Here is a 26204-nt window from a genome sequence, read left to right on the forward strand (position 1 = left end):
ACATATATATACACATATACATATATACACACATATACATATATACACACATATACATATATACACATATATACATATGTAAGTACAGAAATGCAAGTCAACTCACAAACAATGAGGAAATTCAACAAAATATGTCAAGAACCAGAATATGTAATTTTGTTCTTTTTCTTTTTCTTTTTTGAATGGCTTACTACTTATCATTGCCACTGTTTCGTATATATACACATATACATATATACACATATACATATGTATATATATACATATATATACACATATACATATATACACATATACATATATACACATATACATATATACACATATATACATATGTAAGTACAGAAATGCAAGTCAACTCACAAACAATGAGGAAATTCAACAAAATATGTCAAGAACCAGAATATGTAATTTTGTTCTTTTTCTTTTTCTTTTTTGAATGGCTTACTACTTATCATTGCCACTGTTTCATCCTTTCATTACATTGTATGAATGCATATGAGACATGAGTAGCCTGTTTTCTAGTTAACTGAAGAGGCATGGCTAGCAAGAATACTCTTGAATATACCATTGAAATACTTATCAGCAAAGTCAGGAGGTTCTACAATAAAGCATGAGATGACATCACATAATGTGATAACACCCACAACCTGGTATGCAGTGTCAACAACATGAATTCGGTGTATGCGGTTAATGCACATAATGTTGATGACATCACCCAAAGTAGCATCCTGTGTACATGTAATTGCCGGCATCATATGCTTTACCAAACTCCTTGAATGCAAAATCTCTATGAAGTCTGCAACTGTTAAGGCCCTGCAAATTTGAAAACTCTCTGAATTGTTTGCTTCGTATCTCTATACCTTTTACGATTCATGTATCATTACATGCACATAACCTCAAGGTGACACATTCCATGAGAGTAAGTGGAAAAGATGTAACATATCATATGCCCATACAATGAATCCATTACATAAAGGAGCATCATTTGACAATGGGCTAAGTATGGACTTAGATGTTAGTTTATTCGAGTACAGACTGCAGGGAAAATACTGAAAGTCCAGTACAACGAAGTCATTCTACAAACCTAAGATAACGGCACAAAATGAGTCGAGCTATCACAGCCATATGGAAACTGATTGTGAAATAGATTTGGAGTCCTCAGTGATCAGGCCTTATCCATACACAACGCAGTGGGCGCTCACATTGACCCTATTGTGAAATGCTTACAATAAGATTTTGGACTTCCAGCAGGTAAACACCTCATTATTTGGAGTAGTATCAAATGCCTTCCTCTTTTTTCTTCTTTACTACAGCGAAAGTAGCTATGCACCAATGGTATCTCTTCCTGGAAACACTTCACCAATTTTGTTAATATTTCAGGTCAATCCTTCCAGTATGTTGAATGACAAGAACATTATAAAATTTTGCCTCACGCCAGGGGATCTATAGTTCTCTTCCATAATATATCTGTTATAAATATTTGCTTCTTGGAGTATACTATCAGAGATGGTTACCATAGTTGGAGTTCATTATAATATGCATCGCAAGCTACCATAGCAACTGCCTTGGAATTTCTGACGCACTTACATCACAAAATCCATCTCAAACAACCAACTGTGCATCAAAGTTCCAAAATCTAGCGCAGAGTTCCATATGGTAGACATAATCTACAAAATCCTGGATTCTATACACTATCTCTGTGATACTCAAACCTTCTTATACTATGGTAGTTTTGTGGAGTCTCTCTAAGATAGATTACACAATCTTTAAGAATTAATTTATCATTGACTCTAACTAGTCAAGCCTTTAATATTGATTCTCACACAAAATTATTACAATGAGAAAGTAATCAAAAGAATATCTCAACACACTTTCAGCACTTCATGCATGAGGCAAAATATTTTTCTATGTCTAGAGAAGTGGTGATGTATGTGATTTTATTTCCCTTCAATTTTTGCTCCAAACTCTAAGCATGCTCAAATGTCAGACAGTATTGATAATACATAAACATTGGATATTTTTTTGTAGAAACAAGAAAGCATAATGCACAATAGTTCACATATGGTTGAATAGAATAAATGATTTATGCAATGTGTGACACAAAACTCCATGGGTATGAATTTAATGAAATAACAAAGTTAAATAGGTAGAGAGTACTTGTGTTTTGCAAAGAGCTCTCTCTTCAGAAGTAGGTGGCGTACATCACGTATGCTGATGTTTCCTATGATTTTTCTGCTTTCACCATCAATGACAGGAAGTCCGTCTATTTTCTTCTCTTTCATGCAGACAAACGCTTCTAAAACGAGCTTCTTACCATCAATTGTCACCACCTACGTACAGACACAACACTCCATTCTTATATGGATTCCATGCTACATTAAAAATGCTAAAACCATTCAAATGCTATTTAAATCTGCTGTGTTAGAAGTAACGAGAAAGCAGTAAAAATGTTCAATTGAATGTTTAGATTACAAGACTTGTTGCAGGAGATTTGACAGCATATATAGCATCTGAACCTCTAGTAATTCCAGTTATTTCGCAGTAGTTTCCACTTTACACAAATTTGTACTATCATGGACATTTTTCTTATGCATAACCTCCTACATGAATTCGAGTGAACACCTGGATTATAACCTTTGTGATATTCAGTACAATCATGATCTAATTACTAAGATTCATGTATGCAAAGTACTAGGAAAGAGAAGTTTGATTCATAATGTTCATTCACACTCTTTGAACTGTTGGAATTACATTGCTAGAATTTTGGAATGCAAGACAATGTGTTTTTCTTATATCTGGTTAGGAAGCAGTTCCTTCTCGCGAAACATGTGTCTTAAGTTACGTAAAAGATGGTAAGTCCATTTTACCCACCATCCCCATTGGAATGATAGGAGATTTAGTAGTTTCATTTGAAACTTGAAATTCCTTTTTGCAAAATAAGATAACATTGATATTTTCTCAATAAACCCAAATAAAATCAACATTACAATTGAAATCCTACATATAAAAAGTTTTATCTCATAAACATATCTTATCTCTCTGGCAGTTCGCTTGGTGGTTTACATTGTAGCATCAAAGTCATAAAATTGAGAGAACCCAAGTTCAATCCTCGCCATGGGCTAGGCCCCAACTGAAAAATCGCAATCGGTCTCCTGTGGATGTTAAAAAGATATCTATCCATCTATTTATCTATTTATTATACATATAAAAAGTTCTTATCACGCAAACATGTCCTTATCATACATGGGGAAAGTTCTGATCACACTTATCATATTTGCATATAGAATCTTCCTACCAATGCACAAACCCATATACTGTTGGAGCCCATTAATAAACACAATTGTCTTTGATGCTGATTTACCTGATTAGGGTGCATCACTGGAAAAGTAAGATGCTTAATCATCTGAGATGCTATTTTATCAAACCAATCACGTCCTTTACATTGGCTGAGTTCTCGCACCACAGCTGACTGGGTGATAAAGTTCTTTATTTGTGGCCTTTCCAGATCTACAACAGGAATACTACGCAATTGATATGTAGATAACAGCACCAATAACGTCAACATGGAGTCGTCTTGCGTCACAGGAAGAAAAGGTATCCACCAATATGACTTGGCAACATCTGCAACCTGAAATTCCAACCAGCAAATCAGGCTAGGAGTTTAACATCCTTGAGAGGACTTATTTATCTTGTCTTGATTGATTGTAAGTGCTATTTTCCATCCAGAATCTTATAAAAACCCTCCCCAAAACACAATTTTCTATACAACAAGTGTGTCAAGGTTTTTCTTTCACATTCCAAGGAATCTCTTACTTGATTTGTAGGGTCCTTTCTCTACAGATAACCCTCTAAAACAATTCTCCGAAACCAAGATTTTTGTTAACTAGGAAATTCTGTGCTTTCAAGAGTTATCGAAACAAGCTTTGCATTGATGAATTTGAGGGGCTCTTATCTAAGGATGACCCTTACAAAAATCCTCTCCAAACTAACACATGGGTGCTTTCAAGTGAATGATCAAATTTACCTTGATGGATTTGAAGGGTTCTTCCCTGAGGATGACCTTATAGAAGTCCTCCCCAAGAGCATCAACAGCTGATGGAGGATCTTTGCTGATACCTTTAGACACAGCAATGCCACCAGTGACGGCGGCACCTACGGCAGCAACTGTTAGGCCGACAACTGCTGCTGGGCCAGTTGCACCAACCGCAAGAGCACCCAGAGCTCCCAGAGCTCCGGCACCCACTCCTGCTGCAGTGGCAGAGCCAACTGCTAATGCTAAGGCTGAGACCTCCGCTTGCTCAAGAACCCATAGTATTACGGCTCCATAATCCAAAATGCCTATGTATCGTTCAGACCAGTTTCCTTCTGTGCCTGCATTTGGGTTTCGTACTGGTGCTGAAAAAATGTCATAGTTTGCCAGGAATTCCACCGCCTCTCCAATGGATAGGTCAGCCGAAATCTCTATCACTGTGAAACCGAAAAGAGAATGTTGATATTGCCATTAAAGAAGACCATCAGTGCAAAAGCAAGAATTGACTGATTAATCACAGTTTGCATGGACTATGCAGTTAGTTAGCGAGCATCTTGCTTAATCAGAGATTAATTGAGTCAACAAGGCCAAAAACGGGCTCACTACCAAATACACATGTACACATATACTATGCATAGGTATGTGCGTTTGATGTGGCCATTATTTTACCTTCATTCTGTGGAACCTCCTCGCAAGTTGAAACAGGTATGCTGGAGAGGTAAGAGCTCACAACCTCCCGGGCACGGTGAATCGACGCTGACATGTTATGATATTGCTCTGTTTCCAAGGATCTGGTTGTGTAAAGAAGTAGTGTTGTGTTTTTTCACACACAGTAAGAAAATGTGGGCAGTTGGGATCATCCTTCAAAACAAAAAGGATGGGAAAAAGAAAGAAAGAAAGAAAAAAAAGATTACCGACACCAGAGAAGTGGCACACAATCTTCTTCTGAATGTGGAACTGGAAGGAAGGATGAAACTCTGTTTTGTCTGCTCTGCATTAAACCAAACAGAGAGTCACAAATGGAAGATAGGTCCCAAGCCCATCCCATTCCTTTGGGTTTTACCTTTCCATCACTTTCCTTCTCCTTGGGCCTCTTATGTCCACTTCACATCGGACATGTCCAGGCTCTCTCAAATTTTTTTTTGCCCGTTTGCATTCCTAAAATTTCACTTCATCCTTTCATGCCTCGCCTCGACCCATCTCATCATGACCCAAAACTTACGCTATGCACATGGCAAGCACAAACCATCTCGATGAGTCCCATAGAAATAAGCCCAACTGTAGATAATCCTCCCTCATATCGTAGAGACGCTAATCTACATTTGGAGTTGAGATGCATATATGCACGTGAACTGGATCTTCGCTAGGCTCCTAATTCATGCTACCATCGCACGAATGTCGAACCGTAATACTATCACATGCTTTTTATACTAATTTGCACCATCCAATAGTGGGCAGAAATTTGTGTTGGATTTCACATTGCTCAACCAACTAGAGCCTAGTCTTAGGATTAAATTGATGAGTTAATTTCAGCATGCATCCATAGATTAATATTTCAATACATACTTGAATGGTGGATTTATGTATAGATTACCTTGTGATAAATATATTTAGAAAAGTACCTTACCATTAATATTACATTGAAACATGAGAAGAACTAACATTGATATTTCCCATAAAATTAATGCCAATTATATTAATATTTCTAAATGTATAGGGTAAATGATTGATATAGATAAAGTTTTCGCCATGCAAATGCACATTTAGAAAAGTACATTACCATTAATATTACATTGAAACATGAGAAGAACTAACATTGATATTTCCCATAAAATTAATGCCAATTATATTGATCGCACTCATAAACCGTGCATTATCCATCAAGCAAATTTGTGTAAAGTACAACATCGTCTTGGTTTTGATAGAAATAACTTGAACAAAAAACGGCCGAATTGAACATGAGTAAATGACGATTTTTAGATATCAACGACATACCATATTTTGGACATAATCCTCCATATCAGCCATCTATAATACATGGTCCTCTCACTTCCATCTCCTCTCCTCCAATGTCAAAAGATTCTATAGTGTTTGTGACAAAGATATAACTTATGTAAAGAATCTATCAAACATTACATCTCCATGCAACACGTATCATCAATCTAAACTAGTAGTGCTATAAGGTTTTATTAGCATCAAAACCTTTACCTATCTATTTTGTTGTGAAGAACATTAAACTTCAACATGGCCCCCAATTCATTTGCATGCCTTCTTAGGTGTGTCTCACTCCATTCATATCATACAACATATTATGTTTATGATGATAGTGGTTATAATAACATGTAGCCTCTGGTCAAAATCAAAACACATACCTAATGATCTCAATAAAGCAAATACCAATCATAACCTTTGCTCAAAATCAAAGCCCATACACATGGTTCCCATCAAAGCTAGTGTCACATACATCAACTAGTTCTTTCTCTTATTATATGACTTACTTTTGTATTATACGTATTTCCTCTTATGCGCAATGTTATAATGTTTATAGACAACTACTATTTATAATTGAGTATAAGATGTTGGTTAACCACATTTAATATGCTGCATTCATATCCATATCGTTGTACGACATGAGAAATTGCAATCAGTCCCTCCATCACAAAGTTTTGTTCTGAATTCACAAATTTGAAGCAATCTTGGGATCACTTTACATGCTAGATCTCATGCCCTAAGAGAATATTTCATTTACATTAATGTTCCATAGTACAACACATCTGCATCCATGACAGAACATATCCTTACATCAAGAGGTAAAATCTTTAGTTTGGTATTTTTTCCAAATCATGCTTGGTACAGAGTTTAAAATTTGCAGTGAACTCCAACCCTATTTTTTTCACTGCAGTACCATTTCTGTTTATTGTCTCTCACTTCTCTTGAACTTGTGTTTAAGCTCGATTGGCTGTATGGTTAATACTTGCATAACGCTTTTGGTAATCATACCCATGGCTGTATCACGTGTGGTTTAATAATCAGTAGATGATTGTAGAGACTAGTTGTACCAACATGTTATCAACAAACTCTAACTTGGGCAGCTAAAAAAGTCTTGAAAAATTACCTTGAAACTGCTTGGCCAATGTAGAACATGAGAAACTGTTAGCATAGTGTAGAGGCTCGCTCATGTACATAACATATCCTATTCCACTTCTCAATAGTCAATCTATCCAGAGATCAATGCACTAAAAACTTCTGCTATTGATTTAAATCTCATAACCTCATCATAGATAGTTGTCAATCAGTCTTATGCAACTAACCCGAGACGCCTGAAAGAAATGCATCTAGATACAGATCACAGATTTTGGCACTGAGATGAACATGTTAGTCAAAGCTGACGAAGATCTATGTTTTCTGTCACTTGCTGTGACATCTGGACCTTGCGTGCAAATGCTTGGAAAGTCTCCAATGCTCGATGGAATTGATTTCCCTGCAAAGATACAGACCAACGAAACTTTACATTTTAGAGAATGAACGTAATCTTCACATATCAGTTTTCTGGTCCATATACAACTGTAATGCCATATCCTAGGATCTTTTCAATTAACTTTTAAGTCGAGTGTGCAACCATATTGAATGGTCTTTTATATTCATGCCAGATGCGAAGTCTAAGCCCTACCTGCCAATACACATGCATGCATACACCTGAGCATTTGTTTTACTTTTGATGTCAAATTCATCTACGATATGAAGTCTAAGTCTTTACCTGCCAATACATGTGCATACATACTGAACATTGCCAAAATAGTAAGCGTTCAGCAATTGCATATTCCGGTATAGACTGACCATCTGCTACTGAAGCCATTGCGTCCTCAGGAGTGAGTGGTTCGGGTATGAAGTTTCCATTACATTTTGTGCATCTCGACAGTAAGTTGTCTTCCAAAATTATCAGATTGAATGTTTTGACTACCTGCTCCAGAGAAACTAGGTTTTAGAATTGTCTAGGCTTTCAACAGGGCTGTTGTCACTGCACTTACAAGAAACCCTATCAAACCTCAGCTAGTTGCTCTTGTTTACCGAGGCTTCTCACTCTGTATGCTAAATTGCGTGGAATAAGACGGCGACGCAAAAGCTTGACATCCTGAGTCAAAAGAACCCGCCCTTCCTTCTCAGCTAATTCCACCAGTTTTCTGCCAAAAACTTGCGATTAATTATTGTATTGTAATAAAATAAACAATCAATAGAAGAGAATATATCAGACTACGCACCTTGGATCCGATTTTTGCCGAAGGGAAACTGTGTCAATACCCACATTTCGCAGCTGTTTCGCCAATCCCTCCACCTAATAGAAAGATTGGAACTCTTTCATTCAGATTTGATCAGAAGTGAATCAAGAAAATAGATTACCCTGAGTGTTACATAGGACTTCAGGAGAATACATCATGTTTTTATCTTCCATGACATCATCTCAACAATAATATGTACACAGTTGTGCATGAAATATTAATCACTGAGTAGACTAAAAACATTACAAACAGAAATTTATCATTGAGCATTTGAGAGTTCTCAATTTTTAAAGGATGTTGAATTCCAGTGTCTTTTGATACAAGTTACAGAGGAAGTTTAGATGGAGAACATTGTTTGTTACCAGTATCCATATTTTTAACATGAAAGTGGTTGCTTACATCATGGATACCGCTCATGCCATGAGGCAACATTTAACCTGAGGAAAGTTTTCCCTGGAGAATTTATGAGACTATAGAAGTAAAACAAAGCTTTCTAACACCAAAATTCTGACTCTACATTTCACGAGTCAGGAAAGTCACCGACATTGATTCAGCATTGTGAGAACACAGTAGTTCTGCTTGTTTAAATCATTCCTCTCATCACAAACTTGACGTATCAACCTTCTCCTTGATAATTCAGTATTTCTTGTAGAGTGAACTACATTTATAAGTTGATCAATACTTTTTCCAAATCAGACAACCACGAGAACTCTGTCACTGGACAGTGGGGCTCTTTTTATAAATCGAGAGACCTCTATTCACATTTTGTTATTTCTAGGGCAGGTTTTTATCACCTTTGGCCTGGCTGTGTTTTCACCCAATATTCAACTTTTTTGATGTTCCAAAGAAGAAGATGTAGATGGACAGAATCTTCTCACAAAACTTAAGGCAATTAAGGAGAATGGCATCAGATGCTTGACGGTCACCAAATTGTTTTCAAATAAGCAAATTTGTTTTAAACATAATCCTATCATACCCGGAGAGCCTTTCCAAATATGATCATACGATAGTGAACCCACTGTTGTTGCACTTGCAATATTGGTTCCTAAAAAGATCCACAACTGATTGACAAAATATAGTCTTCATTGCTTTTAGATGCACTTATGGAAGCTTTGGCCATCACACCGGATACTTTTGTTTGTGGATGACCACCTCTGCCAGCTGTGCATTGAGGCTGGTGGAAGTCCTTAATCATTATTTATGAACTTGCCTATACAGTCACTCAGTTTGGGGGAAGCTGTTGATTTTCAAGCCATCATGGATCTCATTTTCCATTTGGAAGCACTGAATTGAACCCATTTTTGTTCCAGCACTTACAACATACTGTCCAGCATTAGATATCAAACCTTCTCTCAAGCATCTCTTAATAGAGAGCTGAGCGACATGATAGATATAAACGTGGTATGGGCCCAGGTGAAGAAATGTTATTTGTTAATAAAATGAACTTTCTAAATATTGTTTTCCCAAAGCTTACGTAGGTGTTGTTTCCTCCTCCATCCTACATAGTGCAGCCTACTTTATTTTATTTGAATGTTTTACTTGCTCAGTGAGCACCTTGGAAAATCTACATGTGGGTTTTAGCTGCTGAAATAGGATTTTAAAAAACTATTATATAGCAGCACAAACTTGGCCTTCTTAAACAATGTGCAGTTATAAAGTATTAACTTCTTTACCATGTTGTCACATAAGAACTTTGGAAAACCATCGCCACCAAGTGAGGGGTCCCAAGGTGGCAGCTCAAACCAGTAGCAAGCATCCATTTGATCCACCTTTTTCCCTTGATGAATTTTCGGCTTCCTTTGGACAAGTTTGCTGCTTCGTGCTGTATCCACTAGCAACCTTTCCCCAAACTTCTTTGCCATTCTCAAGTGAGTAGCAGAGGCACTAGTTATTGAAAAACCAGACATCCATAGCATTCCCTCAGAAATTGCAGACCTAACCATTACTGATGCAATACCACGGTGAGCATGGAGAACACTGCCCTTAGCATCACTACTTGGTAAATTCACTCCGTCAACGAGAAGCAACTCTGCAATGCCACCTTTTGAGCTACTTGTTGTGTGATAACAGCTGGCGTCATAACCTAACATTACAACAATTGAACAATGTGATGACATGATTGGAGATTACTAGCCAAAAACAATGGTGGACACAGATAAATTTGCACACTTTCTGATGCATCTGATTCAAGGATGTCATAGGCAACAAGAAGACAATGGGCATCAGCTGCAGCATAAACTTGCTGCTCTACTGTTAATGGCCTCTGCTCCCAATTACTGCATTGTAGATCCTGCATGCCAGCATCATAATTAATATACATTTGTAAGCGCAAAATAGCCTGGGCTTATGAACTAAATTGGACATATTAAAAAACATGGCTAGAAAAATATCATTGCGTATCTACACTATAAAAAAAGTTCATCTCAATATATTCATATACATACCTACATACACATATAGCTCATGATAGTGTCATGATTTTAGCAACCATATGAATGATTGCCAAGCTTATAAAATTTTATATTCATATACATATGCACGAACACATATGTATGGCAATGCTTGTGATAGCTCATTTGCAATGTAGTGGAATATTAATAGATCAAAATGATCATTGTTTTTACCTTTCACTTTACCTTGCACAAATTATACCCCACCACCTTCTCGCATATGGTTGCCAAGCTTAAGCTCTCCATAGGTAAGCCATTCCACCCATGAATCTCACGATACAATTTACCAATGTCAACATATGGGTCAACCTGAACGACAGATTCAAAAATCAACCATAACACAAGGATTAAATATTTATATGCTGTATGCATAATGAAACCACAAGGATTAACTCCATATGTTGTATGTGGTGAATTTGGAAAGATAAACTACATATGTTGCACATATAATGAATCTACAAGGATTATCTTCAAATGGTGTATAAGTGAAGAATCAACTATGGATGGTTGTATATTTATAAGCGTAAAAGGATTAAGTCTACATGTTGTATGTACAATGAGTTTAAAAAGGATTAACTCTGTATGTTGTGTATTTAATGAATCTACAAGGATTAATTCCACATGTTGTATCTATCATGCGTGCTAAACTCCCTCTGTTGTATGTACGATGAATCCAAAAGGAATATCTCCCAATGCTGTATATTATATGAATCGACAATGATTAACTTCACAAGTTATGTAAAATAATTAGTCAAAACATACCTTGTCGAAGCAAGAATGAGCATCTGGTGTGGGAAATGTTTTTGCGAGGTTGATCAAATCCTGTTTAAACTTGAATCCTAGTTTCAATACAGTGGGGGAAACAAGCATTCTTTTCATAGACTCCCAGAAGGAGGATGCAGGGAGAGACATCATATCTAAAAGGAAAATCATCTCCTCTTTATCTTTCAATCTACACAAGCTCCGGTCCATGAAAAGTTGACCTTTCCTTAAAACATTGTACTTTTTATCGTTCTTCACAATATATGGTGGTACAGATTTCGAATCTTTATTTTCTGAACAGGTGGATGGTAGAAGAGGAAGTTCGATATCTGCAGAATTAATTATAGACTTTGAAGCTTCATTTTCTGCACTTGTCAATGATAGATGGCCAGCCTGATCTGTAAACACGCTATGCTCCAGAAAACCTTGGCCTTTAAACAGAGCACGACTGTGTTTTCCATCCCTTTCCATGGATTCCGAAGGTTCTTCATCTGAATGTTCCGATAACGGAAGAGGAAGATCGAGGTTTACAGACTTAGGTAATGTAGATTTCAAAGCTTCAGAATTCGAATTTGTAGGTGAAGGATTTATCGCTGCAGAGTCAGGTATCAGATCGGATCGGATTCTGAGAGCGATCTGCATTATTGAGACGCGAGAGCATGAGGATACGGTACCCTTCCTTTGGGAGGAGAGATTAGGTTTCCATTCCGCATCCATGGCAACGATGGAAGCTCGATCCAACGCGGAGAGGAAGAGGGAGAAGGATGGGGAGGATGGGGAGTCGACGAAGCAGATGGAATCGTTGGAGAGGGGCCATACAGAAGAAGATGATGATGATGATGATCCAGCTCCACCACCATCGCTACCGTAGGCCGCCATTCTCTCCTTCTTTCTTCTGTTTTCTCTGTTTACATATTTTGGTACTTAGCAGCAAAACTACTTCGTTTTTTGTGTGTACATACATACATACATACATATATCATCATATGTACATATGTATGTATATGTTTCGACCCTCTAATATTGGCGGAGGAGCTATATCTATATGTAGCTATTACATATCATTGATGATCACATGGCCAAATTGCCCATACTCTCTCTCTAGATTAGATTTGAACCCTTCACTCCTTTGAGGGACGCCCATAACCTTCACCACTAGGATATATTGCATTATCAAAATTTTCAGATTATGTATTATCTAATTATAATGAATTTTCTGAAAATACATTGCTTCATATTGTGGTGTCCCTTTCATGCAAGAGCATGCATTTGAACACACCACTCTTTTAGCCACTCCCGTTTAGCACATCACCCATTTTAGCCCACCATTTTGGGACACGTGTAGCTAGGCCGTCCCAAAATTGGTCCTTTGTATCTTCTATATATTGAATGATATGTATGAAGCTAGCTAGGCTGGTTTGGTTTCCTTTTATGTGCATTTCACATAATTGGTGGAGATGACGGGCTCAAATTTTAGCCACTACTACCTTGTTCATGGCATCCCAATTCCCTTCCGCCGCCTCCAACGTCGATGCCCCGATGGAGCCTGAGTTCTCGCAACCTCACGCACGACCTCCCCCTTTCCAAATGGAGCAGCTCCTGGAACTCGTCTCCAACGTCATGCTTCAAACCAACCTAGCTACACACAAGCCCATTGCACCTTCACCTTAGGCACTATCACCTTCTCACATCACTTTTATGTCTTGCCCCACCAACTCTTCCCCCTCACCCTAGGTTGTGATTGGTTCCTCAAGCATCGCGCTGTGATTGATTTTGATGCCCACAAACTTCTTGTCCCACATGCTTCCCCTATCCCTCTTCTACAAGATAGCTCCCCTAGCCCCCACCTTAGCCAAGTTCAGGTAGCACTTAATCCACAAGAGCGATTGGTCTCCATCCGCCAATTATTAGCTCGTTTTCCATCACTAACCCTCCAACCCACACATGCTCCTACTGATGCTGGCAGCACATTCCAATGCATGGCCAACTCCATTTTTGCCGCCCTTATCAACAAAGGTGTCCTCCTCGTTTATCTCGATGACATCCTTATCCACACGGCCACTTGGGAGGACCATCTACAAGCTCTCGCCGAAGTCCTCGCTTGCATAACTAAGCATAACTTGCAGCTCCAATGGAAGAAGTGTCGATGGGGAAGCACCAGCCTCCGTTTTCTCGGCTTCATCATCTCTGGTGATGGAATCCGTATGGACCCTGCAAAGGTAGCAGCCATCAACGACTACCCTCGCCCCACTTCAGTCAAATCCTTGCAACGTTTTTTGGGCATGATCACCTTTTCCCTTCGCTTCATCCCAAACCTTGCCTTGGTCACTTTTCCCCTTCGCCAACTCTTGAAGAAAGGCATGTCATTCAGTTGGGATCCTGCTTGTGAAGATAGCTTTCGTCGCCTTAAAACCATGGTCAAGGAATCGGGGTTGCTCGCCCATCCTAACTTTGACCAACCGTTCACGTTGCAGACAGACGCATCAAACCAGGGGTTAGGAGCCGTCCTCTTGCAAGCCGATTGCCATGTGCAAGAGAAGGCGATTGCCTTCATTAGTCGAACTCTCACGCCGGCTGAATGCAACTACTCAATCACTGAGAAAGAGCTACTTGCGATTGTCTGGTCTTTCCAACATTTTCATCCATACCTTCATGGTGGACAGGTTACGGTTGAAACCGACCACCAGCCCTTGCTTTCTCTTATCCATCAACCTCACCCCCTAGGCCGCTTGTTGCGATGGACGCTGGCACTTCAAGATTATCAGTTTACCCTCTCCTATCGAAAAGGTGCAACCAATTTGGTCACTCATAGTCTCTCTCGCGCCAATTGCCAGGCTGTCCAATTTCTCCTTGAGACATCCGATCTTCCGATACCATTGTCACAACTCGCTATGCTTCAACAACACGACCCCGCCATCCAACAGATAATCCATCAGTTGCGCTCCCTCCAACCGTTTCCCTCACAACGACGGTTCATGCTCCGCGATAACTTGGTATTCTTCATTCAAGCGCATCACGAGCCTCGTCACTACATCCCTCAGGCCCTACAACAAACGTATCTCCAATTTTATCACGACCACCCATTGTCGGGCCACTTGGGTTTTCACAAGGTTCTTGAAAATTTATGTCTCAAGTATTACTGGCCCAACATGAGACACTCAGTCTCTACCTATATCAAACAATGTGCTTTGTGTCAACGCATCAAACCTAGGGGCAAGCCAGTTGGAACACTCCAACCCATCACCGTCACGTCACCTTTCGAGCTAGTCAGATGGGATTTCATGGGACCTTTTCCCGAAACCTCTAGGGGCAACAGGTATATCCTTGTCATAACAGAATACCTCACACGATGGGCTGAAACTATTGCCATCCCCGACGTCACTGCGCCAACAATTGCCTCCCAACTCTTGCAAAAGGTAATATTTCAACATGGTTGCCCTATCCAAATCTTATCTGATCAGGGCCGCCAGTTCCATGGGGATGTCCTCAATGTTGTGGCAACTCAACTAGGTGTCCAACAAGTGTTTACAGACCCTTACCATCCTCAAACAAATGGCCTCACTGAACGCCTCAACAAGACCCTCAAGCAAGAAATTGCCGCTTACATCGATCCATGCCACAAAACCTGGGATCAAATCTTGCCTTTTGTCACCCATGCCTACAATACATCCGTACAAGCGTCGACACGGATCAGCCCTTTTCGAGCACTCTATGGACGCGACCTGCAGCTCCCACCAGAAACGTCCATTGACATCTGTTCTAAACCTGCCAACATGGATAGTGCTACTTGGGGGCTTTATCTCCAACAAATGGCTCCCCCTCCTTCGACAAGCCAGCTCCCAAAATCTACAAGTCGCACAACAACGTCAAAAGCGACACTACGACGTGGGTCAAATCACCCCGACGTATGCTGATGGAACCAAAGTCCTTGTTTACTTCCCGATCCGGCGGTGTGGTCTCAATGAATCCCTCATGCACTGGTGGATCGGCCCATTCACCGTAATTTGTGCCATCAAGTCCACGACTTACTTACTCCGACGCGATTCCAACAGTCGATTCACCTCAGCCCATGTTGCCCGTATCAAGCCATATGCTACCCCAAGCCTATCTTCTAGCACCCCTCCTTTTCTCATAGCGTAACACTCCTTGTTTTTCTGAGGGGGGAAATGTGGTGTCCCTTTCATGCAAGAGCATGCATTTGAACACACCACTCTTTTAGCCACTCCCGTTTAGCACATCACCCATTTTAGCCCACCATTTTAGCACACCATTTTGGGACACGTGTAGCTAGGCCGTCCCAAAATGGGTCCTTTGTATCTTCTATATATTGAATGATAAGTATGAAGCTAGCTAGGCTGGTTTGGTTTCCTTTTATGTGCATTTCACAATATGTAACATTACGGAACATTGTCACCTCGCACAACGTTATCGACAATTAGTTTCTCGTTCTTCTTGTTAATATACCTACCTACGTTCTTCTTTTGATTTCCCTCTTCTTCTCTTAATCCCTTCTTTTGATTCGATCTTGTTCTTGGTTACTACCCTTATTATTACCCTTATTCTTCAGTTTTATTTCTCAAGGTACATCTTGCCCAATCTTCCTATCATCATTGGCAGCTATGGACTAAACAAGAATATACATGCATTTTTACAAATCTAGAATGCTTAATAACAAAGTACATGGCACTAGAGTAAGAGAATCAAAGTTTTCTTAGGGATTCACAACAAGTTAATGTTGAGAAACCTTGCCAGCTTGAAGTGGCATTAGTAACTTTAGCACAAAGTTCCCCAAAAGAGCCCAAACGAAACATAAGTGTCCTAACCAAGTTTGATGGTATATTTACATTACAAATTTGAGACTTTCTTGAATCGAGTGCATTTAGTATTGCAAATACATCACACCCAAGATCCAAATAATGTCGCATGAGTAGGGTTGGATGTGACTTTATAGATTGGTACAACACTAGCTTGATTTGTGTCTTTACTAAATAAAGAAAATGTCTCCTATAATGGAGAATTTTGATGGGTTCCCTAGGTTTCACATTTGTTTTGGAGATGAAGATAGTGTGAGAACCCATTATCAATAAGATTCCAATGTTACAACTTACAACAAGGAGATCACCTAACCTTCTCTTATGCAATTGTTAAGGGAAATAATGTCATGTTCTTTACTTTTAATTACCCTACAAGGCTTAGCATTTTCAATCCAAAATATTGGTCGTAGGACAAATGCATATAAGAAACATGTTTGTGGGGAATTGCCCTTTATTAGGTAAAAATGGTTAATGGCTAATGGGATCATATGTGAAAGGAACCCTTTAGGGTTTCCAACTTTTATAAATGGGCAAGAGCTCTCATGTAAAAGGGCCCTTTGGGTGCTCCAACTTTAGAGCTCCCTTTTTTATCCTCATTCTCTCCACTTTGCATGCACTAAAAGCCACGTTCATCTATGTAACTTTTCCTTAATTATATTGTATATAATGTTTCTTGAAAGCCATATATTGTTTATGCATTCATATGTTTTTGTATGCAAACATCACACACACACACACACACACACACACACACACCATTCAATGATTATTTCTTAGGCCGTGTTATAAATGCCTTGGTTAAACCAATGGATGGTAAGGGTAACATTCATGCATCTAACTATAGACAAATTGAGTCTCCCTCTCCTGAAATTATCTCCAGATTTTCTGTGTACAAACCCCCACAAATAGGTCTCATCTCAATCGATTCAATGATCCTCGTGGGTCAAGGTCAACAAAAATTAATCATTGGGGATTCCAATTAATCTACTCCAATCTCTTTTTTATCGTAATTAGCTTGTTACACTATTAGCACTACGTGCTAGTTTCAAAACCCGATTTTCTCACCTCTCTGTTACTCTATACATATCTCTTACTTTAAGAGATGTCATTGTAGAATATAGGCGTTGAACCCATGACCTCCTAGTCTTCATTCAACAACCTTACCAACGGAGCTACATCCATCCGGACTCCCTCTCTGTGTGCAATAATTTCAACTGGTTAAACCGAATATATAGTTGATATTAAGTGAAGGATATTAAATTTGACATGTCTATATAATGATCATTCACGTTCTAGATTTGGAATAAATATTCCCGAAATTGAAGTCAAATCCGACCATCTCATTATTGGTGTGGATATTTATGTCAACAAAAGAGTCATCCCTAGAGTCCCAAATTTCACTTTCAACACCCTCCAAATATCTTTTTAAATTCAATCCATATACTTCGTCTTACTTTGAACTCCAATATCAACATTCAATTTGTATCAAACAAATCAAGCTATATTCGATTATCCTAATGTAGCACCATCTCGGAATCAAAGCTTCACAATTCTTTATGACATAACCGCCATCATCAAGCCATCACGATTTTTATATTCTCTTTTGCAAACAAACCATTCAAATATGAGTTTATTTTCTGCAATGTACAAACTCTCAATCGTAGTTAATGTCATCTAGAGGAGCATGGCATAAAGCTAGATCTTGATATAGACATGTTTATGAGGGTGGCCATTAATCTGATCCGATACCTAGACAAAATGCAAAAGTTAGTTTAAATATTATTGCATCACATCTCCATCTCAAGTCTTGATATAGTATTATATAATTATACATTCTTATTTTTTGCAAGAGATAAGATTCCCCATCTTCTACCTCATATTGTGAACTCATTTAATGATTTTACACGATAAAGTAATATCATAATCGGAGGAGCAATTATCCTAAGAAGATCTTTACATCGTGTTAACTTCAAGTGCATAATTTACCCTTTACATAGGTAGCTTCAAGGAAAGATCAACAACAATATTTGGAAGATAACAAACCATGTTAGAATTTGCACAATCCTTTAACAAATTTCATGTGGGATAGAGGGTTTCATCGTAACTTTCAAATTCGCATAATAAATCGAGGAACTGTCCAAACATCGATTGCAAAGGAAAAGTATGGTAATCCGATGGGGACTATTAGTTGCGTGTTTTTCAAGGGAGTGGTTACTTATGAAACGTAATTTATTTTTGTACATTTTCAAAAATTTGCAAGTAAGGAGAGATATGTTAGAGATTATTTCTAATGTAAGCATAAGACAAGGAAATAGATAATAGATAGTAAAGAGAAAGAGAAAGAAAGGTGTTGATCCACTCGATCACCCCCGGGCGATGGGATTGAGATGGACCTGAGCCTTGAACAGTGTCTCATACCACAACCATGGCATTGAATCATACATGGTATTGGCGCATGCTCACTACAAGGGTATGTTCACCACAAGATAACAATCTCGATGTAGTCGAATAAACTACCATGGGATAAATTATGGTCATGCTCGTACATACTCCCCCTCTTTAAACATTGCACACTTGCAATGAAAAGTTAGCGAAGTTAGTTTTCTCATTCATGTATAACATATTTTATAGACGTATCTATCCATTTAAGTTTAAATTCTTGGATTGTTTTAGAACGCAAATGTTTTGTTTTAACATCGAGAATTTTCTCTTATACATGTGGTTTAGAAGCTAAACCTTCAAAAGTAACCAAGATTCAGTTGTAACTATATTATCGCCAACACCAAGAAGTTCATTTAGATGACTTACATGAAAAACTAGATGGATTCTAACACCATCAAAGAAAAGCGAGACGATAGGCTGATAAACCAATGCGTTTGAGGAATATGAAAGGTTCTCAAAACCATGAGGCTAACTTAATGCACTTACCTATAGTTTTTTTGTTTAGAATCTTGACGCACACATTCTATACTCAAACCATTTATGTAAAGAACCAATTTGAAGCATCTTAATATACAATATTGCTTTTTAAGGCAAAAGGTGGAAGACTTGACAATTGGATCAATTATGTCAATTGTCAATTTTCTAAACAAATTCACAATCCAACACTATTGTTGCCCAGTTAATGGCATGATGTTGTAATTTTAGAAAAGACTGATTATTAAATAAACATAAAACATAGCAATAGTAAGGAGATAGGAAAGCCACATTCACATGGTTGTAACCTACCCAACCCTTTTTATCTCTCTTTCGCCATAAATATGAAACTTATGTTGTATTATCTTAAAAAGAGTGTAATTAGGCTGGTTTGTAGTACATAATTCCTCAATATTCATTAAATTGTAACATAGCCCAAAAATTCAAATTAGTAAAACAACATAAAGGTTCAATCTATATTATGCATGATGCTTTTTGCCTCGCCTTTGTGATAATTTATATTAATGACAATATGAATCTCATTCATATAGGATTGTCATGTGTTTTGCCTAACTATTGTTAATGACAACTTAAATATATCGAGATGATTTTGTAGATGTACTCTTATGTATATAAAAATAAATTATGCATGTAGAGAGAGAGAGAGAGAGAGAGAGAGAGAGAGAGAGAGAGAGAGAGAGAGAGATTTTATGGGGGTGTTTCATCAAATAGGGCATTACAACAAATTTTTTTCTTTTAAGAATACCGCAATTAGCCATATTAAACAAATGTCACATGTCATTCATTTAAAATTCAAAGAATACCACCTGTCAAATAATCATAACGAAGAATAATTTAATATCTACATTAAGACCAAAACCGGGTGTGACAACGCATTATAATTTATGACCTCAAATAGAGAGTGAGAGTTTCCTAATGGTCATACTCAACTGAAATGCCCGAAGTCATGAATCGTGATTCCTTGGCTCTCACATAGAAGAAGAGAATTGATAACCAAAAAATGTTTTAACTTGTTGACACCGCTAAGAGCAATTGGCACTGGAATCTTATTCAAACTACCACACTTTCTTGCACCTTTATAACATTACCATGAACAATAACACAACTACCTCGCATGTGTAAGGTAAGCCATCTTGGAAGCAATAGAACCAAATATCTCAAGTTGAGAGAATAAAATTAATATGAACACAAAAAAGAAATGAAAAGCAGATTCTCCAAATGTTTAGTGATGGCCATATAGAACAGATTTTGACTTGGCAATAAAGACTTCGCTTACCAATCTCTCTAAAATTTCCCCACGATGTTCTTGAAGTTCTTGAATTCCTCAAGATTTAACCCAAAGAGAAGCATATATGATTGTCAAAATTCCAACTCAAAAGAAACACTTATGTGGGTTAGAAATAGAAGTACCTAGACATTCTTTTGTGCATGGTCGACACACTTGTTGCTATATACAAGAGAAGGCTATTATTGTAGTGGATTAGAAGTACATGGCGTGTAAGTATTTTGTGCACTCTCAACCATGTCTAGCTACTCATGCCTCTTTTTTTTTCCCAAAAAGCTACTCATGTCTTTTTAGTTTTCTCCCAAAGATAGATGTCCTAATAAGCCCACTTTTTGGTGAATTAAAAGATAGTTCTTCATGATTCATGGCTTCAATAAAACATTCTCTCTAGACCGGTGGTGTCTTCATTGCCTACATCTGCTCTTAATGTTTTTGATTGAGACATCCTATCTTAATGTTTTTTGTCCGAGATATCTAATGTATGTTTTTGATTGAGACAACCTCTCTATACTGTTTTCGACTGAGATAATCATAACTAAAAGTGTCCTTATATTGATACCTTTTACCCCACATTCACAAGACTGTAAATGTTTGGAAATGTTTTCCTTGAAATAGAAAAACACTTGTGGATACCCCTTGGCAAGGTCATAACTCCTAAAGTATCTCAAATAATGGAGCTCATGTAGATACAACATATAAACTAAAATGGCATCCAAATCTTGCTGATATGAAAGGATGGCAAATTTGAGTTTTGAGCCCACCTATTATAATAGACAGGAGTGAATTCCTTGACATCTCATTTTGAAGTAGCCTCACTTTAAAAGTAAGGATCTGATACTTCCGCGTTTGTTGGAGCAAGAAAGGTTACAAAGTAGGATTTATCCATGAATGACTTCTAATGTACTCAAACGGGTTCCCACTTACAAAAATGTAAAGCAAAGAAAAGCATGAGTTAAGATTTATCAATTTCTAAGACATACCTTCATGATTTTAGAGACTTTACTCAACTGCTTCCATTTACGAAAGTCAACCAAGTGCTATTTTGCTTAACTACGGGGTCCCATTAGATACGTGTGTGCCCGTCTTAGCATCGACAAATCAAAGAAATACTATAATGTTTTCATAAGATGAAGCTTAACGCTGCATTACAAATCTTCACTTCAGAATAGATGTTAAGTGCATAAAACTTAACATTTTTCTTATTTGCAACCGAAACTAACTACTATACCAACAACCTGGCTACAACTGAATATGTCACATTTTTCCATCCAAAAGAAATCTAACAACTAATGCGAATATTTCAGCTGTCGGGGAAGCACAAAATAATGCAATCAATAAACTTCAAAATTTGAAGAATTCTCCACTTCAATTTTCCTTTTTTTTGCTCGTTTTCTTTAAAGTTAAGCATGGATTTGAGCTCAAATGAGTTTTTTTTTCAGTTTCTTCAAAATGAGCAATTTATATACAGCCCATTGACTTCCATGGGCTCTTTCTTCTTTCCAAGGTTATATGAGTATATACAATGGATGAGGAGAGACCAAAGAATCAAGAACGGAAGAATGCTAGACATTTATCAGATACATGGCAAATGATGAAATGATGGCCACATTATTCTTGTATAGAGACAGGCCTTGAAGAAATAATCTTTCAACCAATGCTCGCATACTTGTTTGTACACAGAGTTTCCAGTCTCGAAGAGCCGAGGATGCATGTATAGAGAAATTTTCTGGCTTCGATGTAAATTTTGTCCACGGAAGGAATGCACACATACTCCTCCCAGAAAGACTTCTTCTTCTGGACTCAAAGATTTGAAGATGCAGAATTTTTACTAAGAAATGCCCACATACTTGTATAGAGATTTTCTCTGGCCTCAAAGATACTAGTTATTGACCATAGACACAATTGGACACATACTTGTGCAGAAACTTTTCTGGGTTCAAAGACCTGAAGATGACAAATTTTTGCTAAAGACGGAATGCCCACATACTTCTACGAAGATTCTTCCAGAATCAAAAGATGTGAAATCTTGACCAGAGAATGAATGCCCACATACTTGCCTAGAAACATTTACATACTTGCATATAGAGATGTTTTCCAGCCTCAGAGATGCAAAGTCTCGATCTGATACGGGCATCCTTGATTAATTAATTCTTCACTTGATCCATTTTCTTTTCATTCAAAATTCACCAATAAATCTCTAGTGGAGGGATAGACAAACCGGCCTCATCGAGGAACGGTACAAGCTGAGGGTTCCTAGTTGCCAAATCCTTATAGAATTCATATTCTGCAAAGTAATCATGGAGATGAAGCTCTTCCTTTTGCAAGCTATGATAGTGATGCCGAGCTGCCGGAGACTTTCCGAACCCGAAAACACTCACTTTTTCACATATCCCAATAGCTAACAACACGGCTTGCATTCCTGAAGAATAATGGAAAAGAGCTCCTTCATGTGCATTGACCCAATCTGAGAGATCTCTCCCAGGAAACCTCTCTAAGAAGAGCTTAAGAGAGTAATATTTCACTATCCGAGAGCACAATGTATCGAACCGAGCATCGGTAACTATAATCGGGGCTTCCTTCATGAGCTTCGAGCTACATACTGCCACATCCATGAAATGAACAACTTGGCATATATACATGACCAATGGAACCTCATTACCATAAGGATGGCAAAAACAGTTTGCTCTTCTCTCACACATGTGAAGTATATTGCTATTAACAAAAGAGATGGTCGTCTTATAACCCACGTGAGGCTCAAATCCTTTGATTCTCGCGTTATTGAGACGAAGAACCATATCATGACTGTCTATGAGAGATCCATAGCTTTGATTAAGCAAGATTCCGCTATTTCCAACCACAGCACAAGAAGGATAAGGCTTCCCAAACCTGATATTGTGGTGAATATAATCAATGCTGCTTGCATTCTTCTTCATCCAAGCTTCCATGGCCGCTCGATCTATGGGCTCTTTTACAAGATGAAGTAGCTCTTTCATTATAAGGTGTGGCTCTTCATGTCCTAACTTCTTCTTATTAGAGACCCATTCTTGCAGAAGGCGGCGAAACTCCAACCAATAAGGTTCAAATCTTGGACTCAAAAGTTGAAGAGGAAGGTGATTATAAATCTTGCGTTCTAATCTCTCTCTCCTGTAATTGTTAATATAACCGTCTCTACGTCTTTCTCTTGCATCTTTAGAAGGATGATAGTTGGCCTTATATCTGTGAGAATTATAGTCATCGAAATTGAGATCTAACCTATCAGAAGAAGAAGAAGAAGAAGATAACCTTTTTGATAATGACCTCCATGATTCGTCTAAGATCTTATCGATCTGTTTCTGTTCTTCTGGAGCTGATAAGTCGCGCTTGGCTAAGGCGAGTAGAGTGCTGTTGAAGTTTCTTCTGTGAAGAAAATCGAGTACCGGGAAAGAGAGAGCGTCGCTAGGGTTGAGTAAGAAAGAATGTTTAACCTGCAGGGAAGAAGGATGGAAGAAGAAGGGATTGGAGGTATAATTGGTGGAGAGGATAATGAGAGAAAGAGGGAGGAGGAAGAGAGCTATGGCGAAGAAGAGAATCTTGGCTGTGAGGAAAGGGGAGGGCCATTTATGGGGGTGGGAGCGAGGTGGAGCGATGACGGGCTGGTGAGCGTTGCCTACAGGATGGTCCGCCATGGAAGCTGCAGGGAAAGGATTAGGAAGCAGAGACACAGACGCAGACAGAGAGAAGAAGAAGAAGAAGAAGAAGAAGAAGAAAACGAAGAAGAAATCATTAGAAATCCTTTCTTCAAGCTGCTGACTGGGAATGGACACCTCAGCCTACCAGCTGGCGGCCAGGAGGGCCACGTCGGCTCGTTAAAGCTGACATGGCACCCTCCAGGGCGGGGCCGGGCACGTGCTGAGTTGGCAAGGAAGACCAGGAGGACAGCTATGATTAGATAGATTAGCAAGCAGCATGTGACTCACGTGGACACTCACTTGACTTGACTTGACTGACACGATACACACACACATTTACATATGTATCTGCACGTTTTTTCTTGCTGAAAAAAAGCATACAGGGAGGGAGATATAAAGAGAAGCCGGACGGCACACCGGACCCTACCCGCATGGGGGGGCAAGACACAAGTGTCCAATGGGCGGACCCCCCCCCCCCCGTTTAGACAAAAGGTGGCCCGACACCCTCTCGGGATACCAACAACCACACTCGAGATAAGGCTCCCTGAATCACAATATACAACTCGAAAATTAACCCTGGATATCTGCGCGTATGTATGTACCCGGTTCGCATGAACACACACTTCCTCTCTTGTCCCCTTTTTGCATCTGGATGTAATTTTTGGTTTGGTTGGAGACTTGGATGCTTTTCTTGAGAACTAGTTTGTGACTTGTCGATTGCCCCAAAATGCAAGTTTGTCACATTAAGATACATGCTTTTGTGATTATGTTTGAAATTGCTTTTACTTTCCAAGCTTTCTGTTATGTTCAAAATCTTGCAAAAAATATCCCCTTGGTTTACGGTTCAGTTTTGGTGATCAACACAATTTTTTTTTCAAAGGAGCTAGGGCATGCAACTCAACATGTCTATTCTCCATACAAAGGAGAAATTTGGCGATCATCTAGAAGTCATTCAACTAGGAATGGAAACTTGACATTCGAATTCCAAGTTTGCTAATGTTTTGAAATCTTACAGCCAAGTGTTATTCGCTAGGTGTAGCTTGTTCTTACTCATGCACATGTTCGTTGTCGCTTATACCTGTAGTGATTTATGTATGTTACTTTATGACCAACCTCTTTTTTTAACAGGTTCATTGATTGTTTAGTTCCTTGAGGTTTTATCAAACATATTCACACTCATATCAATGTTGATGCACGTTTCTAGGAGAATAAATGTGTATAGAATAGTTATTTTGACCAGGCTTTGGTCTCTTGGCAAGAACCAAGTTTAGATTCTAAATAACTTGATATATGCCGACTTTACATTATTTGTTGTCATACTTTATAGTGTTTTCTTATGTGGCCAACATATGATGGCTTCCACGTAATTTTTTATGCATTTTACATGGATATTATTCATACTAAAGTTAGAGAATTGGGCATGAACATATTAGGTTCCTTCCACATCCAGTTCTAGAAGTAAAGGCAAAAGGTTTGGCCACGTCATTGATTATTAGAGCATACATACTATTGACTCACAAGCAAAATGATAAATCAACTCCTTGGAGAAATGATGATAAATCCTATCGAGCTCTTCGTTTGTCGACGTATTAAAATCATATTAGAATCCAATTGAATTGACGTGCTAAAATACTAATAAAATTCATGATGGTTGTGCCAAAGGTTCCAAGAGTGGCTTATTTGGAATTTTTCTTAAAAGCTGGCAATTTAATCATGATTGTTTTGATTTATTTATTCTCTTAAATTGCAGAACTTGCTATGAAAAAACTTAAAATTTGGTGTCTAATATCTTAGATAAAACACTCATATTTTTATGTGGCCTACATTATGAGTTGCTAAGCATGTTTTGCCTACTTTCTATTCACTAGTTGACGATTGAATCTTCTTCAAAATTGAAAATATGGGTGTTGAAGATATTGTTGGAAGCTAGTGCATTGAGCTTTTGCAATAATAACTAATGTTAGTGTATTCAATAGTA

General features: G+C 38.3%; 3 protein-coding genes across 7 annotated transcripts; all 3 read right to left on the bottom strand.

The window, feature by feature from the left end:
• Positions 1–391: 391 nt before the first annotated feature.
• Positions 392–5045, bottom strand: LOC147865188 (Cystathionine beta-synthase (CBS) protein). Of its 2 annotated transcripts, none has more exons than XM_087317959.1 (6): positions 4948–5035; positions 4703–4824; positions 4028–4470; positions 3365–3631; positions 2161–2333; positions 392–816 (listed from the first exon to the last, which is right to left on the bottom strand). In XM_087317959.1, exons 1-6 carry the CDS (start codon positions 5028–5030, stop codon positions 522–524), a joined length of 1383 nt encoding a protein of 460 aa, XP_087174085.1. In that variant the 5' UTR covers positions 5031–5035; the 3' UTR covers positions 392–521. The 2 variants fall into 2 exon arrangements, with proteins under 2 accessions (XP_087174085.1, XP_087174086.1); XM_087317960.1 differs by having other exon boundaries at positions 559–816; positions 2205–2333; positions 4948–5045.
• Positions 5046–6754: 1709 nt separating this feature from the next.
• Positions 6755–12428, bottom strand: LOC147865189 (3'-5' exonuclease domain-containing protein). Of its 4 annotated transcripts, XR_015529625.1 has the most exons (9): positions 11523–12428; positions 10947–11069; positions 10480–10600; positions 9984–10393; positions 8293–8366; positions 8079–8214; positions 7791–7994; positions 7149–7514; positions 6755–7039 (listed from the first exon to the last, which is right to left on the bottom strand). XR_015529625.1 is itself a non-coding variant. In XM_087317956.1 (8 exons), exons 1-8 carry the CDS (start codon positions 12399–12401, stop codon positions 7413–7415), a joined length of 2013 nt encoding a protein of 670 aa, XP_087174082.1. In that variant the 5' UTR covers positions 12402–12428; the 3' UTR covers positions 6755–7412. The 4 variants fall into 4 exon arrangements, 3 of the variants coding, with proteins under 3 accessions (XP_087174082.1, XP_087174081.1, XP_087174084.1); XM_087317956.1 differs by having other exon boundaries at positions 6755–7514; positions 8115–8214; XM_087317955.1 differs by having other exon boundaries at positions 6755–7514.
• Positions 12429–21656: 9228 nt separating this feature from the next.
• Positions 21657–24278, bottom strand: LOC147865190 (beta-1,6-galactosyltransferase GALT29A-like). Its single transcript, XM_087317961.1, has 2 exons — positions 23841–24278; positions 21657–23774 (listed from the first exon to the last, which is right to left on the bottom strand). Exons 1-2 carry the CDS (start codon positions 24221–24223, stop codon positions 22742–22744), a joined length of 1416 nt encoding a protein of 471 aa, XP_087174087.1. The 5' UTR covers positions 24224–24278; the 3' UTR covers positions 21657–22741.
• Between the last annotated feature and the right edge of the window lie 1926 nt (positions 24279–26204).

This window comes from Azolla caroliniana, unplaced genomic scaffold (assembly GCF_043228905.1).
Source record: "Azolla caroliniana isolate FFs.n. ecotype wild unplaced genomic scaffold, voAzoCaro1.0.p SCAF_4, whole genome shotgun sequence".
Classification (NCBI taxonomy): Eukaryota; Viridiplantae; Streptophyta; class Polypodiopsida; order Salviniales; family Salviniaceae; genus Azolla; species Azolla caroliniana.

Coding starts and splice junctions, on each gene's coding strand:
- LOC147865188 (XM_087317959.1), bottom strand. CDS start 5,030: ATGCAGAGCAGACAAAACAGAGTTTCATCCTTCCTTCCAGTTCCACAT. Junction 3,632..4,027: donor AACCCTTCAAATCCATCAAG/GTAAATTTGATC, acceptor TTGGAATTTCAG/GTTGCAGATGTTGCCAAGTC. Junction 817..2,160: donor GAGCTCTTTGCAAAACACAA/GTACTCTCTACC, acceptor TCAAATTTGCAG/GGCCTTAACAGTTGCAGACT.
- LOC147865189 (XM_087317955.1), bottom strand. CDS start 12,401: ATGGCGGCCTACGGTAGCGATGGTGGTGGAGCTGGATCATCATCATCA. Junction 11,070..11,522: donor CTCATTCTTGCTTCGACAAG/GTATGTTTTGAC, acceptor TCTGTCGTTCAG/GTTGACCCATATGTTGACAT. Junction 10,601..10,946: donor TGGGGTATAATTTGTGCAAG/GTAAAGTGAAAG, acceptor GCTGGCATGCAG/GATCTACAATGCAGTAATTG.
- LOC147865190 (XM_087317961.1), bottom strand. CDS start 24,223: ATGGCGGACCATCCTGTAGGCAACGCTCACCAGCCCGTCATCGCTCCA. Junction 23,775..23,840: donor TGGAGGTCATTATCAAAAAG/GTTATCTTCTTC, acceptor TAATTCTCACAG/ATATAAGGCCAACTATCATC.